Source organism: Oryzias latipes, chromosome 20, assembly GCF_002234675.1.
Source record: "Oryzias latipes chromosome 20, ASM223467v1".
Lineage (NCBI taxonomy): Eukaryota > Metazoa > Chordata > Actinopteri > Beloniformes > Adrianichthyidae > Oryzias > Oryzias latipes.
In genome coordinates this window covers 3,006,508-3,022,028 of record NC_019878.2, presented here as the reverse complement: position 1 = coordinate 3,022,028, position 15,521 = coordinate 3,006,508, and the positions used below count along the sequence as shown (strand labels likewise).

The 15,521-nt window shown below is 41.7% G+C and overlaps 1 protein-coding gene across 12 annotated transcripts; it reads left to right on the top strand.

The window, feature by feature from the left end:
- Positions 1-3,995: 3,995 nt before the first annotated feature.
- mynn (myoneurin) lies at positions 3,996-14,050 on the top strand. Of its 12 annotated transcripts, none has more exons than XM_020712491.2 (10): positions 3,996-4,095; positions 4,662-4,735; positions 6,452-6,577; positions 6,647-6,753; positions 6,831-7,762; positions 8,987-9,146; positions 9,228-9,406; positions 9,486-9,578; positions 9,670-9,795; positions 12,987-14,050. In XM_020712491.2, the coding sequence occupies exons 3-10, from the start codon at positions 6,488-6,490 to the stop codon at positions 13,379-13,381; spliced, it is 2,082 nt and encodes a 693-aa protein (XP_020568150.1). In that variant the 5' UTR covers positions 3,996-4,095; positions 4,662-4,735; positions 6,452-6,487; the 3' UTR covers positions 13,382-14,050. The 12 variants fall into 12 exon arrangements, with proteins under 12 accessions (XP_020568150.1, XP_020568147.1, XP_004080898.1 ...); XM_020712492.2 differs by having other exon boundaries at positions 4,041-4,099; XM_020712488.2 differs by having other exon boundaries at positions 6,486-6,753.
- The last annotated feature ends 1,471 nt before the right edge of the window (positions 14,051-15,521 follow it).

Below are 15,521 nucleotides of genomic sequence, written 5' to 3'. Positions count from 1 at the left end.
CTGAATTGAAGGAGGAATCCTCTGCTGCGCCCAAGATCCCCGCTGAATGGTTCTGAGTCTGGAGCCGACCCTATTGACTGGATCAGAGAACTGGACCCAGTTAGTGTGACATCGTCCATAGAAAATGGCTCAGTTCACCAGCTCCATCCATTTGAAGTCAATTCAGTCAGTTGCCTGATAGGGACTACCATGTTGGAGCCAGACAACAACAATAAGCAGGGATTTGTCTGAGTCAATGTTTCAATGGCAACCACTGTAACCAGTCAGGAGTGAGCTTGTTGGAAGGCCACATCCCTACCGTAACCATTTTATTACATGATTTATCATTATCCGGTTCATAACTTTATTAGACAGAATTAAGAATCCTTAGGCATCAATAAAACACAAAGATGAATTACTTAATTATTATGTAAAAAAATACTATTTTAGAAATCAACATGGCAAATGCAGATCAGTTGTCTAAATAATAATAAAAATAAAATAAATGCAGGTTATGTTAATTATAAGAATCATGTACATGATTAGAAAATAATACTATATCAGTAAAACAGACATAACACTGTTTCAAAAATCTTCATAGCAAAAGTTGATCAAGTATCAAAAGTTAAATTATGTGCAAAATTATGTTTCATTGGGAAAAATTATGAATCAATTTTTTGGAGTAAGTGAAGTGATAAACTTAAAAATCACTCATTTCAACCATCTTCAATAATTGATTAACTTTCTTTTTATCTGTATTTTCTTTTCAATTTTTATTTTTCCATTATAAGGTAGTGCTGTGAAATAAAATAAAGTGAGAAAAAAGGGTCCATATTTTGTCGATTGGTTGGTATTCCATCTTCTGCTGATTGACAGCCATCTTTTGTGGTTTAACAGAGTTTTTAAGTTCTTTTCGCTGTTATGTCTCCATCATCACAAAAACTGTGTGAAACCATGAAAAAAATGTTTCTGCTGGCTGAGAAAGCTTTCTTAAGAATGGCAACTAAAACAGAGAATAGGCCAAATTAGTTTTTCTTCTTCACATAACACAAATCGCCGTATAAGATCACCCTTTCAGAAGGATGTTGTTTCACTTCCTTATGTAGTTCTTCATAGGAATAATTTAGTTTACCAATTTGAATGGGAAAAGATCTGGAATCTACCAGCAAAACAGTTTTTAACCAATAAAGTGAAAGAAATGTCATTTAAACTAATCCATAAATTCTACCCATCCAAACAATATCTGCAAAGGTTTAAAGAAGATATTGATGTAAGCTGCTCTTTTTGTCAAGAACACCCTGAAGATGCTGTACATTTATTTTGGTCATGTCCCTTTTCCACTAAACTCTGGTCTAAAGTTTGTCATTTCATTTCCGCCCACATTGACTCAGACTTCCACCTGTACTTAGAACATGTTATGTTTGGCCTCACATACTCTCCATCTCAAAAAAAAAGAACAATTATACATCATTAACCTTTTATTGTTTCTATGCAAATGGCACATTCATAAAACCAAAGTTACAAATCATACGCCTCATTTTTCTGTCTTTATTAATGAGTTCAAACAATACATGGACACAATAAGAAACTCTGACAATAAGAAAGCCATTAAAACATTCGATCTGTGCGTCAGTTTCAATGTCTTTGTGTAAAATGTAATAATAACCCCCTGGTTTGTTCCTTTCCTGTTGCTGTCTTGCACTGTTGTGTATTGGATTGTTACATATAATAAAGTTTGTAAAAAAAAATATATATCTATAAAAAAACCATGAGGATTTAGCACCATCTGCAGGCTACTCTGTTCTATCATGACGAAAAGAGGAATCTACCTGGTTAGAGAAAACAGTTGATGTATTTCTGAGGGAAGGTGGTGAAGTCCAGAAACAGGAGTGGTAGATGGTCAGTGCTGTCCAAAAGGTGAAGATAATCCAAGAGTTCAGTCAGGCAGATCAGAGTGACCAGAAGAGGGAGACAGAGGAACAGCAACCTGCCCAACCATGACACCTTCTCCCAAGATCACCAGCAATAATTGTATTCCTTTATCAAAATGTGTTTCTCTAGATAGCTGGAAAAATATGCTTGTCTTCTCCAGTCAAGTTAAAACAAGGTTAAAGGAGGTTAATGACATTGGTCGTTTTGTTCTGAGTAAAATCCTGCCAAGAATCAACATTTATACCATGTTAATGCACATGTGTCAAACTCAAGGCCTGGGGGCCAAATGTGGCCCTCCATGTAATTTTATGTGGCCCGCAAGAGCATAAAATTTTTTATTTTCTAAACATAAAAATAAAAAAATGGTGTGTATTTATTCATATCTAGGGGGAATCGGACTTGAAATATGGGATTGGGCAACTTTACATTGGGACACTGTCCATATAACCTGACCTGGCGGAATCAAATGTAAAAGGATTTATGCTAGAGTAACAAGAAAACATGTCACTTTGTCACTTTAAAAAGTTATAATAAATAAATGAGTTATTCAGCATTAAGGAATAGTTACATTCATTTTTCATTGCATTTAGTTACATTTTTAAGTTATATCTGGCCCTTTGAGGACAGCCACTATGCTCCTGTGGCCCTCAGTGAAAATGAGTTTGACACGCCTGGGTTAATGTTTAATCTACAGTTGTTAACATTTGGGTCAATTTGACTCAAACATTACACAAGACTCAAATAGTTTATCAACAATTTGAGTCTTGTGTAATGTTTGAGTCAAATTTATCAACAAAATACAGAAGCTGATAAGAGAACATCTTCATCCAGTTTCATGTGTTTTCTTCCTTTTTTATGAAGAAGAGATAAAGATAAACTGTTGTTGCAGAGAGCATGTTGCATATTTGTTGTTGTAAATTTATTGTTGTTTTGTTTTCTCTTCTTGCAGATTTTTTCCCTTTTGTTCAGAGGTTGCTGGAGCCTATCCCAGCATTTGATTTAAAAAAAAGTCCACGGATCTGTGCTATGAATGCAATTTTTGTCTGAGTTAAATGATTTTACAACCAAATTCACTGTTTGATTTTTATTTTTACATATATTCCAAGTCATCTGGGATATGTTTAACCATCAGAAAAACACAGTTTCCCATCTCAGGCGTTAGTTTCCTGTTATTATTGATCATAATTTTTACAAGAAAGTTACAGTAATTTTTCCATACTGTTGCATACACCTTGAAAACTCTCTCAACATGTGTTTCCCCTGTTCTAATTAAATCATTACAAACAGAAAATTGACATTAAATGAAACATTTTTGTTTACTTTAATCCTGAATTGTCACCAATCAGTAAAAGCACACGTTGTTTTTATGAATAAATAGTGTAATTAAAGAACTGCAAGATTAGACCAGAATTAAAAGATGTATTTTAATTTCTAAAATCTATTTTCACTAGTAGATTCTTTCTTTTATTCGTGATATGGTGTTGAGTCACTGGCTCTGACTAAATCAGTTTCACAACATAAATGTCAAAAACACTCAAAAGGCAGGAACTGACCTGCCCCCCCATAGCGGTCCTGTGGTCCAACAGACTACAGTGTTGGCCTTTTCTGAGGTATACAGGAAATGCAATATTTTTAAATTAAAATCAATAAAATTATTTTTATTAAAAATATATTTTTGTGGGCAAAAAATACATTGCCAATAAAACAACACAAAAGGAGCTTTAGATTAATGTAACATTTAATGACCTTTTAAAATAGGGTTTGTTGATATTCCTTAAGTAAACATTCATTAAAGTCACAAGAGACATAAGTTTCAATCAATTTGTCATTAAACATATAATTTCATTATTTTCTCTAAAGAGTAGTAGAATGTATTTTAGTATATTTATACAGCTGTCTGCGTAAAAGGTTTGAGGACCAGTTATATTAAATGCAAATTGATAAAGGATGGGGACTCAAACTGTGCCATTTCCATAAAATAACTCAAGTGTAGTTGTCTCGCCAAAACTAATTATGATTCAAACACATGAGGAATGATTTCCCCGTTTTCAGAAATGGTTACGGTCCGGCGTCTCGCGGAAGTCGCTGCGTGACTTATCTTGACTGAGCCAAAGAGTAACCGTCAAGATGCTCTCGCGAGATCTTCTGCGTCATACGGATAATGGCAGGAGATCTCGGATATTAGTAGGTACTTTTCTGCTTTTTTAAAAACATTTAGAACAATATTAGCAAATTTACACAATGAAAGTAATTCTTTTTGATGCATATATGAGTTGTTTATTAGTAAAATGTCAACGTTTGGAGTATTTTGAAGTAGCTTACTTCGACTCCGCCTGTAAAACCGTCAAACCTTCGAAATAAGAGCTCGATGTTTTCCGCGCTTTTTACCAAGAACAGAAGCGTTAGCTTTAGCATTGCATTTTGTCCTCTACGGTGAAAATTATAAGAAGCATACGTCAATCTGTTGTGGGCCGCTCCGTGTACAAAGCTTTTATAAAGCCCCGTGAAACATTTGAATGCCGACAGAGGTCGTTTTAATTGACCTGCGACACCGCCGTTAGCATTAGCGAGAAACGAAGGCCTGTCCAGGAAGCAGGGGGGAGCTTTTATTTTCCAAAATAGATTCTACATCTCACCTGTCAAGGCTCTTGAGTCTCACCTGTGCTCGGACGTTTATGTAGGGATTATTATTATTATTTTAGACACTAAACAACTTTAATCGATGTCGACCACTCTATGATATCTTGCAGGGGGATTTGCAAATAGAATTGAAGAAGAGGTGAAGCTGTGACCCTTCTGCAGCACCATCCACACCACCCACTGGGTAAGTAAGTGTTACCCTAAATATAAAAAAAAAAACATTTCAAAAGGCTTAAAACACTTGAAAATATAACTTTGTTGTGCTTGTAATTGCAATTTTATGATGGTGTTTGCGTTTTCCCAGTTGGTATTCTATTACAACAGTATTTTCAGTGTTTATAAAATAATTTTTTTGACTTATAAAGTGACAAAAATCAAACCAGAAGCTATTCTTTGTTGTTTACAGGCTGTTTTTGTAATTTAACAGAAAAGGACTTTTCATTTTACATGCTCTAAATTAAAGCAATGTCTAAATGACAAGCAAAGCTTTTAAATACATTATTTTTCCGTCATACACTTTTTGTTTAAATATAATCATGTGTTTAATCCAATTTATGGGAGGTAAAAGTAAATGATTGAGATTTGTATTGATTGCAAAATATACAACTAGAAGCAACAAAATCACTTGAAATATTTCATAAGGATTTTGCCTTGTATGTAAAAATTACTAGATGGAGTGGCAATACAAACAGAAACAGCTTTAAGATCCATTAGCAATGCAGCCACTAGGGGGCACAATCCGGCGCTTTCACGCGCCAGTCCAAGTCAGTAGATGCAGTTCTTTGTCAGAAAGGGGAACTGACATAAAACCAAAAACAGATCAGTCATGTGAATCGTCACCCGGACTTTTATTCTGGATTGGCCGTGGTCCGGATCGACAGCAACCACTGGTGCTGTTGACATTCTGGTGGGTTCTGGTGGAAGCTGGGCGACTGTTGGTGGAAGAACAAAAGAGAGAAGGAAGTCATATGTGCAAACGGAGATAAATGTTTAGGCAGGAGAGAAGAACTGAGAAACTTTCAAAGTAGGAACTTTGACAAGAAAACTAGAGAGTTAGTCGACATTATAGAAAGCAGAAAGATGGATCTGCTGTGTTTTCAGATGGAAAGAGATCCAGACTGGTAGATTGGAAGCAGCTCCAAGCTGTTTTATCATGATGTGGATGGAAAGAGGAGCAGAGGAGGAGATCCTGAAGGAGGAGTTTGATCAGGAGGTTCTGGAGGTGAAGAGAGGGTCAGATAGGAGGAAGAGTCTGAAGCTGGAAGATGAAGGTGTGATGTTGAATGTTGTCAGGGGTTATGACCCCCAGGTAGAATAGGAGCTGCAGAGGAGAAGGAGAAATTCTGGAGGGAGATGGATGAGGAGATCCAGGCTCTCCAGAGGAGAGAGTGACGATTGGACCAAACTCTAACAGACATGTGGGTGAAGGAAACAGAGATGAAGTGATGGAGAAGTTTGGAGTTCAGGATCGTCAGATGGTGATGCACTTTGTGAAGAGAATAGAAATGTCCGTGGTGAAGACTTTCTTCTAGAAGTAGAAAAGGGAGACATAAACGAGTGGAGGGAGGACAGTGGTGTTTACGTGTTGGGAATAAAGAACAGCCCACATCATCTATCTGTCGATCTATCATCACTCCTCTCACACCATGTCTGATAGCTGGTTTGGTTTTTGTCAAACATGCCGCTGTGGACTCGCACCATCTGAACAAACTAAAGTGTGGTGAGTTCAGGTGCAGTTGTGGAAACCTCAGGTTGTAGTTGACTCCACAGCCGTTGTCATATTGCAAACACAGCAGGAGGTGTTTTTAACTTTTTTCTATGAAGATTCTTGTCCCTTGTAACTGCATGGTGTACAAGTCAGGTACCCAAAGAAAACCATGAACTCCGGTGTGGTTTGCAGCTTTTGACGCACTCCTCTGGTGTTCCTGCGGCAGCGATGGCTCATCTCTCCGGCCACGGGAAGCTGCTCCTGCAGCGCCTGTACCAGCAGCGGGAGATGGATTTTCTGTGTGATATAACCATTATGGTGAAGGACGTGGAGTTCAGAGCTCACCGCAACATTTTGGCTGCCTTCAGCAAGTATTTTTACTCCCAGGCTGAGAAGGGGGAAGAAGTCATAACTCTGGACCCAGACAAGGTCAGCCGATACTCTCTGGAGAAGCTTCTGGAGTTCATCTACACAGGCCAGATGAATCTCAGCAGGTAAAGGGCTTGATTGGGGTTTGATGTCAAATTCAAGGGTTCAAGGGTTTGCTGACGATGATACGACTTTGTTGCAGCACCAGGCAGGCGGCGGTGCGACGAGCCGCTGTGTTCCTGGGAATGTCGGAGGCTTCCAAGTATCTGGAGGAATTCCCTCACTGCTCTGAGCCTAGCGAGACATCCGAGGGGGATAAAGAAGGAGGGCTGTCCCCCCGCAGTCCCTGCTCTGACGGCAGCCCCAGCTCCCCCGTTCCCCTGTCCATCATCTCCATTGGTGGAGACTGGAAAGATGAGGAGGGGGATTCCAGAGTCCAGGATCTGGAGTCCCGAGATGAGGATTTAGAGGCTGCGGAGAGAAGCGATGAAGAGTACATGCCTGAGGTGCAAAAGATTGGCAGCGGAAAGAGAGGCAGGAAGCCGAAGAACTTTACCAGCAAGCAGGTGGAGCCAAAATTAGCTGACGGTGCCCCCAAAATCCAGAGTCCTAGGGGGAGAGGCAGACCCAGGGGCAGTGGGAAAGGGAGAGGACGAGGAAGAGGAGCGGCCAGAAGCCACGATCTGTTTCTAGGAGACTCGGACACAAGCATGAAGGACTTTGGAGACACTTCTGCTGACTGGAGCCCTTCACAGGGGGAGGAGTCACTTCCCAAAAAACCTCGCCTGAGCTTTGGAAGGAGGAGGACGGGGCGAGGCAGAGGGAGGGGGCGGGGCAGGAGGAGAATCAAAGAAGAAGAAGAAGAGGAGGAAGAAGAGGAGGAGGAGGATGACGAGAGCGGTGAGGGGGGGTTGGACGATGAGATGGAGGAGGGTGAAGTTGGGGAGCGGGACCCGTCCGACCTGAGCGAGCTGACGCTGACCTGCAGTGAGTGCAGCAAACGGTTCAAAGACGTGAGCAGCCTGCGGCGCCACGAGAAGATCCACAAGGGCCTCAAGCCCTTCTCCTGCATCTTCTGCTCCAAGACCTTCAGACAGGCCACACAGCTCAAGACTCACCTGCGCATCCACACAGGTGAGCCCACAACCAGACCACAACCTTCCCACTCCCAGGAGACGGTGTCCGTGTTGTTTTTGTTCTCCCATTTCCTGTCACGTAACCTTCAGCAGGAAGCTGGCTGATGCTGTTTCCGGTTTGTGGCTCTCTTCTCTGGATTTCCTGTTTATGGAGCTAAGAAATCCTGTTTGAAAGAAAAGGAAAAACATTGAGAATCTAAAAATGTTTTCACATTTGTCTGTTTGAGTTTACTGTACAGACAGTCAGGAGTGAGTCATGACCACCATGTAGAAAAACTCATTACTTAGGATTTATTGAATATTGATTCTTAGGTTTGAAGTCTGAACAATTTAGCATTGTTTTTATGTTTCTGATTTTGGCTTTTGAACATGAGAAAAGACTTTTGGCCCCTTTTTTCTTTAAAGTGTCGCCTGTTTTATCTTAAAGCAAACCTTGTTTCTCTTCCAACAAAAGCTTTTATTTTGTCAGAGAAAAACGGTTCCTAATGCATTAGAAAAAACAAAAACTATTCTTTTTGTTTGTTTGTCTGTCCACAAATGTGACTGGATATTTCCTGAAGTGATTCAATTAAGATTTATATGTTTATGATTTAAATGCATTAAGATGAAAACATCCATTCAGTTTTTTCTCATTTCCATTTCAAAACCAAATTAGCTTCATTATGAAAAGTAGTATATACAACCAAAAATAGTTTAGTCTGGTTTGTTGATTGGTTTAGATGTAGGGAAAATAGAGAACATAATGATAAATTACAGAATTGGTATTTCAAATGAAAAATGGCACCAAACTCTGAAGCTTATGCTGTATAGATACCAACAATGATCTGTAGATGAACATTCAAGCATCCACAGATCGTTGGATGATCATGCCGGACAAACCCCCACCACAAATAATAAAGAATAAAGAAAACGTAAAGAAAAAAACCTTAGGGGTCGAACATTCTACCTTTTTTTAAAGCTGAAATGACGCACAAAAGGTCCAGACAAATAAGAACAGAGACAAGGAAATGTGAACTTAGACACCGATACAAACGTGGCTCCATCAGCCTACATCTGTCACAATAAACAGAAAAAAATGAATGAATTTGTAGCATCGCTAATATCTTTGAACTGGCACAGATTTGAAAACGGGATGTAGATCTTTTTTTGATAATCTGTCACTAAATCTTGTTCTCCTTTAAAGTCTTCCACCTGCAGTTTGACCCTCTCTCTCTGTTCACAGGTGAGAAACCGTTCAATTGCTGCGACTGCGACAAATGCTTTGCTCAGAAGTGTCAGCTGGTTGCCCATCGGCGGATGCACCACGGAGAGGAGAAACCCTACACCTGCGAGCGCTGCGGCTTCAAATTCGCCACGTCGTCCAACTACAAAATCCACATCAGGTCTGCAGCTCGCCCATCTTTTGTGTGGCGGCGAGTGATCTTCGGTCTCACGTGGTCGCTCTGCTCTGACGTTTCCTGCAGGCTGCACAGTGGCGAGAAGCCGTACGTCTGCGACATCTGTGGTCAGGCGTTCGCTCAGTCCAGCACGCTGACGTACCACAAGAGGAGGCACACAGGAGAGAAACCATACCAGTGCGACCTGTGCGGCATGTCTTTTTCCGTCTCCTCCTCGCTCATCGCTCACGCTCGCAAGCACACAGGTGAAACCGCCGACGCGCAGGTCCAACCTGAGGAGCAGGGCTGCAGCTGCTTCATGTCTCACTGATCTCTGTGTTTCAGGAGAGACGCCCTACAAATGTTCACAACCTAAATGTGATGCCAAGTTTGTCACGTCCTCTGAGCTGAAGAAGCACATGCGTCGACTTCACCCTGGTGAGTCTCCTGCCGTACGCAGCGGGCTTCTGCATCATGAGACGGTTTGTGTCGGCGTCACTCAAAGTCTGCTTTCTGCGGCTCCGTTCAGATGGGAACTCGGGGGTGCAGTGTCTGCTGTGTGGAAACCGATTCGCCAGCGTCAAGAACATGATCAAACACCAGGAGAAAGCTCACGCCGACGAAGTGCGGCAGCACAAAGAGAGAGCTCGAGCAGGTGAGCTGGCTACAAACACAGCAGACATACAGAGACTCCTTCAGGAACCTTTAGAAAGAGTAACTCAGGTTGAAAGCTTACTCTTTAAAGTCCCACGCCGATCATCTTTAGATCTATACCCACTGGTCTTTTATGTATGATGACGCTATTTTTTAGCCCAAACCCAAAAACCTGTGTGGTTTTCTAGGACATAATTTCTGCAGAGCAGCAGGAGTTTATTAGAAATTCACCTCTGAGTGGTGGGAGGGACCACAGGCATGTGAATAACATGTTCTCTTTTGAAATCCTGAGTCGTTCTAACACAAGAGACACTCAGTCCAAGTTAAAAAACGTTTATCAAATAAAGTTACTGAGCCAGGAAGTCTGAACTGTGTTTGTGGGCTTCCTGCTCCAACTAGTGCCGTATCCTGCTGCACTTTTTGGCCATAAAATGTCTGGATCCGTTTACCTTTTGCACACTTAGTACCGTAAATTCCGGACTACAAAGGCCGCACCCACCCATTTTCACGTGTTTAACTAATTTTATACATCCACCCATTTTCACGTGTTTAACTAATTTTATACATACACAAGCCGCGTCGGGGTACAAGCCGTATGAATTAGGCAACATTGTCATCCTGACGGATCACTTCCTGACTCAGAGTGTAAGTGTGATTTATTAGCACACAGTAGGTGGAGTCATTTTTGCCTCAGGCTCATGTCTTTGAGTTTATCTGCGTCTGCCAAACAGTATGCACCTCTATTCTGTTCACAAGTTCCTCAGTTATGTTTTTATTTTTATTATTTTTTTTTAACTTATTGACAATCTAGGTATCACACATAAAATTACAAACAGTAACCATATAATCAACATTACATCCCTCAGTTATGATGAGGAAATTTACATCCGCGATCCCCCATTTCCCATGAGTCTTAGGGGCTAAAGGCGGGGCCAACGCCCGGCTCGCCATTCTGTTGTACGTGTTTAAGAATGAGCAGCAGTGCATGGAGGGGTGAACGGGTAAAGCTCTCCTTCCGCTTGTGTCGCGGCAGCGTTATGGGAGTAACAGGGCTGTTTAAAAAACACGCTAGTAAAATAAAGCAGCGACGACTGAAAAGCGCGCGCCTCAGCGCGATACGCGCGCCTCCTCGCGGCGCGTGGGTCAGAAGTTTCCTTCCACAACAAACACTTGCTCCGCGGACGCCTCGAGTAAGCCCTGGCTGCAGCCTGCAGAATGGCTCGACGCCTCCGCGCTCCCGCGCGCTCCTTGTCTCCCCTTCCTATCTACTCCGACAGCTCTGGCCAGCGCGGCTACAGGGAGGAGCGCTTCGTCCCCATTGCGCCGGTGGACGGAGCAAATCGTGTCTGTGCAGAGCAATCGGACTTAATACTGTACGTTTTGTGTATGAGGGGCGGATGCGTTGTTACGTGTGGGAGCCTTCAGACTGCCATCGGCCCCGCAGCTCTATGTGAACGAGCAGCAAGGAGAACATGTCTCCAGTTCACACGGAGGCTGTGAGCGTTTCAATGCAAATCTCTGCTCAGTCCTTAGAAACCGTTAACACGACCACGTCAATTTGTGTTTCCAGTCGTGTCCCGACAAAATAAAGGCTGATATTATTGCCACATATTTACGTGCAGCCAGCCGAGTCACTATGACTCAGAGGTAAATGCACTCCTGAGCATGCGCTGTTCTCTCCGTCACGCAGCTGACCGGCTTTTCCAAACCCGTTGGTGATTTTTTCACGCTGCTTTTAACGATTGCTTTTAACTTGAAAGCTTCATCATATTGTAGCGGCGATCACGTGCACGTTGGGTCTAATGGCACCAAAGGATTCTGGGATGCGGCTGGACATGCGTGTTTCGTTTTGTTGAACCATGACTGAAGTGTCTAAGACCTGAAGTCAGGTCCATGCTGTTTGGCTGCTTAGAGCTGTGTTGAAAACCAAATGACTTGTGTTTGATGTTAGAGAAATCAAACCATTCACTGTGTCCAAAAATATGTACACGGCGGCCGCCAATAAAATCCAATAATTAGCCGCGTCACTGAATAAGCCGCAGGACTGTAAGGGCAGGAAAAAAGTAGGGGCTTGTAGTCCGGAAATTACGGTACTTGATTGGGCCTGGTGCTTCCCTAACTGCTAATGCAACAAAAATGGTTACTAATATCGGAGTTATCCAGCCGTCAGGTTCTGATCCAGATTCCAGGTCCGACCAGGAAAACATAGACGTTCATGGATCCATTTGTCTGACAGTGGATGATCAGAATGGAGCGGAGCAGGGAGACTGTGGCCCCCCCCAGCGTATTTTCTACGTCACAAATGAAATCTTTTTCCAGCCGCATTTTTTTTAATCTGTTCCTGATTAACAAAAAAATGAATAAAGAAATACTCCAAAAGGCAATTTTAATCCTAATTTTCTCCTCCATCATAAAAAAAGCCACAAGAACATCCATAACATCTTTAAGGAGGGTTCACTTTTTATTGTCTTTTTAAAAACTCAACAACTGGACATTAGATCTTTATTCTTTTACAGTTATGAGTATAAAAATGTTATTTTGTCCTTTGAGTGACAGAAATGTTCCTGCCAAATTTCTAAACTGTATTGTATTTTCCATCTGATAGAATTCATGACGTCATAAAGGTGTTTTCATAACTAAAGCTGTGAAGTGACTAAAAATGAAAAGGAGATTATTGCAGTCATGTAACAGTAAAGACAGACTGAATGACTGAAAGCATTGAACATCTTAAAATCAATCAATGGGTTTGAATAAATCAGGCCTTAGAGGTAATAAAAGATCTTCATTTAGTTATTATATGGTTGTTGAAGAAGAATGCTTTCTAAAAGGGCGAAGGTTTGCTTTTGCACACGGCTCTTCAGCCTCCAGCTGCTCTGCGGGACGAGTGACGCAGAAACTGACTGGAAAATCCAAATCCAAGCACGAGTCCAATGCTGTTCAGTTTCTGAAACAAGACTGAGGATGCTGTTGAGTAATCCAACAGACAGATTAGTAACGCAGCAGCAGTATCCATCATTTCTGGATGAGACTGAGGACACAACAAGCACTCTGACCCCACCCACACTGAGAGGTGTGGGTGGGGTCAGAGTACCAAAGGTTTGAACGAGGACTTGAGTGTTTGTTCTGCAGATGAAGCCTGCTCTCATGTGGGTTGTTGTACGGGTTCAGCAGCTTCTTCTTTTTCCTCCACAGTGGTGCTTCTGGCCTCCAGCCATCCTGTCGCGTTTGTGCAAAGCAAACTGTCGCAGGAGAACAAGAGTTTGGCTTCCATCCCGGAAGGGGAGCCGCCCAACCCCGAACCCGCCACCCCCAACCCCAGAGCCACCACGCCGGCGGCAGCCTCCTCCTCAGACACGACCACCACCACCGACGCCGCCATCATCCAGGAGCTGAAGCCGGAGCCGTCCGCCCTCCCCCTCTCCACCGCAGAGCAGGTGACCTTTGATCAGGAGCAGACCATCAACTCGGACACCCTCCACGCTCTGGTGGAGCAGCTGCGACCGCCGCCGTCTCCCGCTCAGGGACTGGAGCAGATCGTCATCATCAGAACGGTGGACACCGCAGACGGCAACGCGCCCCAGCAGTGAGGGGGGAGGGGGGCTGTCCCTCAGCCGGCCTCTGAGGAACCGGTCCTGAAGAGCGACTGCTCAGATGACGACTGAAACTAGAAAAGAGGAAGTGGTGACATTCTAATCCAGATTGTGTCTGATAATAATCTCATTTTAATCTTCTCTTCAGACGAATCCACTGCGAGTTAACACCTCCATCCATCCTTCAGCGTCTGCACACAGTTCTGTAAATGATGGCTTTCTTTTAGAACATGATTCTGTTTTTATCTGAAAGGCCCTTTTTCTTTTGTAGAAACTCAACTGAAACACTGAAATCTCTTAAAGAAGTCCTTCACATTCACACACGCGTGTCCTGTTCACTGTGGAAATATTTCATACCCAGACAAGAGAAGTGAGCTTTTTCCTTCAGTGTATGTATGTAATCTGCTGGGGTTTTGTATAAATAAGTTTGAAAGATGCACGTTTCATCTTTCTAATAAAATCTCTGGGTTTCTGCTGTAAAAATGTTTTCTGTTCTGCCATTTATAATCCTCGTCATCCTCTGGGATTTTTTTTTGCTCATTTTTACAGAAACAGGTTAAAGAAGAGGATATGTTAAATAAAATAGATGTTCTCAGTCTGAAAAGAGTTAGCAAACAGTGAAATCCTGCTATGGGATTCTAGAATAAAAAGTGGTTATTGCTTCTGCTTTGCGTTGAGTTGTTTCTTCTTGCACAGACTGCAGCACCGTAAAGCGCGTTTCCTTTAACAGGGCGGACACTCCGGCCATGGATTCAGGAGCTGCCCCTGAATTTAGTCTGAACATCTGAAGTGCTGCTCTGATCCCTGACAGCTCACTGAAGGTGTTGTTTTCTCGTTTCCACGAACTTGAAGCGTTGCCTGTCAGGACTGTTGAAGCAAACATTTTAGCGTACAGCAAAGCAGGAAATAAAGTTGCATCCAAATGCTGGGGCGTCACGTGACGAGGAGCATTGAACCTTTGTCTGCATCTGTTCCAAACAAAATCTGATGCCTGGACTCAAACCATTGATGCGTTTCATTCAGTTATTCCTACAATGTTTCATCGCTCTGAGAAAAGTCATATTTAAATAGGAAATAAACTTGAATATTTTTAGTTTAAAGTGTGTATTATTATTGAGCAGTTTATTAACACGTGTTTGTTTACCCATTCAGTGAAAGTTAAAAACTAAAAAACTGGTTTGAGTTTAAAGTATCTTCATAAATGTTTGGGTGGGTTCATGATTGTTTAGCATTTCATTGCTCACAGCAAAACTAACATAAAATCGCGCCTCAAAGTGTGAAAATGATTTGTTGTTGGACAACTTAGAATCCCGTCTCCTACACTGGTTATCCAAATGTCCAAACGCTATGATTGTGATGGGAGGAGACTCTAATGTTTCTCTGGATGGTCTGGTGGCCTCCTAGAACTAATAACTCCAGTTTAATACAATTCATGCAGAAACGTCAGTTAGTAGATATATGAAGACAAAAGAATTCTAATGGAAATTATTTTACCTGCAGCAATAAATCCCAGACCAGCTTTTTAAGCTGCTTTGATGAAAATCGTATAAAAGTAAATATTCTCACCACTCCTTTAAAGCTATCTCAATCCAAATCTCTTCAACTCCAAATCTTACAACAGAAGTTCACACTGGAAATTAATAACTCTTATCTTTCAACATGATAATGTGTCTAAAACCGTCTGCTTATTAATTAAATGTTTCTGGCAAAAAGCCTCTTAAGAAAAACATTTTGGCAGAAATTTGGAACTCCTAAAATTTGAATTTTCTGAATAGTTTAGAACATATGGAAGCTCATTTGCTAAAGCTAAAAGGTGTGAGGAGGAAAGTTTATTTCAGAATTAACATCTTCAACACAAAAATCTCCTGCTACTTAACTGAAAATGAACAAAAACACTAAATCAACCTGCAAACTATACTGGATGACACAGAGGAAAAGCTGAAGGAGCAGTAGGAGATTTAATGCTAAGAATAATTCAATACAAAAATGTAATATTAATGGGAATTGAACACCTTAAATTAAATAAATCTCCAGGCACAAACTGATTAACCTTTGCATTCTATAAAACATTCTCCAAACTACTTGCTCCTTTCCTCCTCCATTTATTCTTGGAAAGCTTAAACAACTATTTCCTTCC

Bases quoted from the DNA above. Each gene is read 5' to 3' on its own strand.
- mynn (XM_020712488.2), top strand. From the start codon at position 6,488: ATGGCTCATCTCTCCGGCCACGGGAAGCTGCTCCTGCAGCGCCTGTAC. The intron at 6,754-6,830 runs GTAAAGGGCTTG...ACTTTGTTGCAG, and splicing joins GGCCAGATGAATCTCAGCAG to CACCAGGCAGGCGGCGGTGC. The intron at 9,147-9,227 runs GTCTGCAGCTCG...CGTTTCCTGCAG, and splicing joins AACTACAAAATCCACATCAG to GCTGCACAGTGGCGAGAAGC.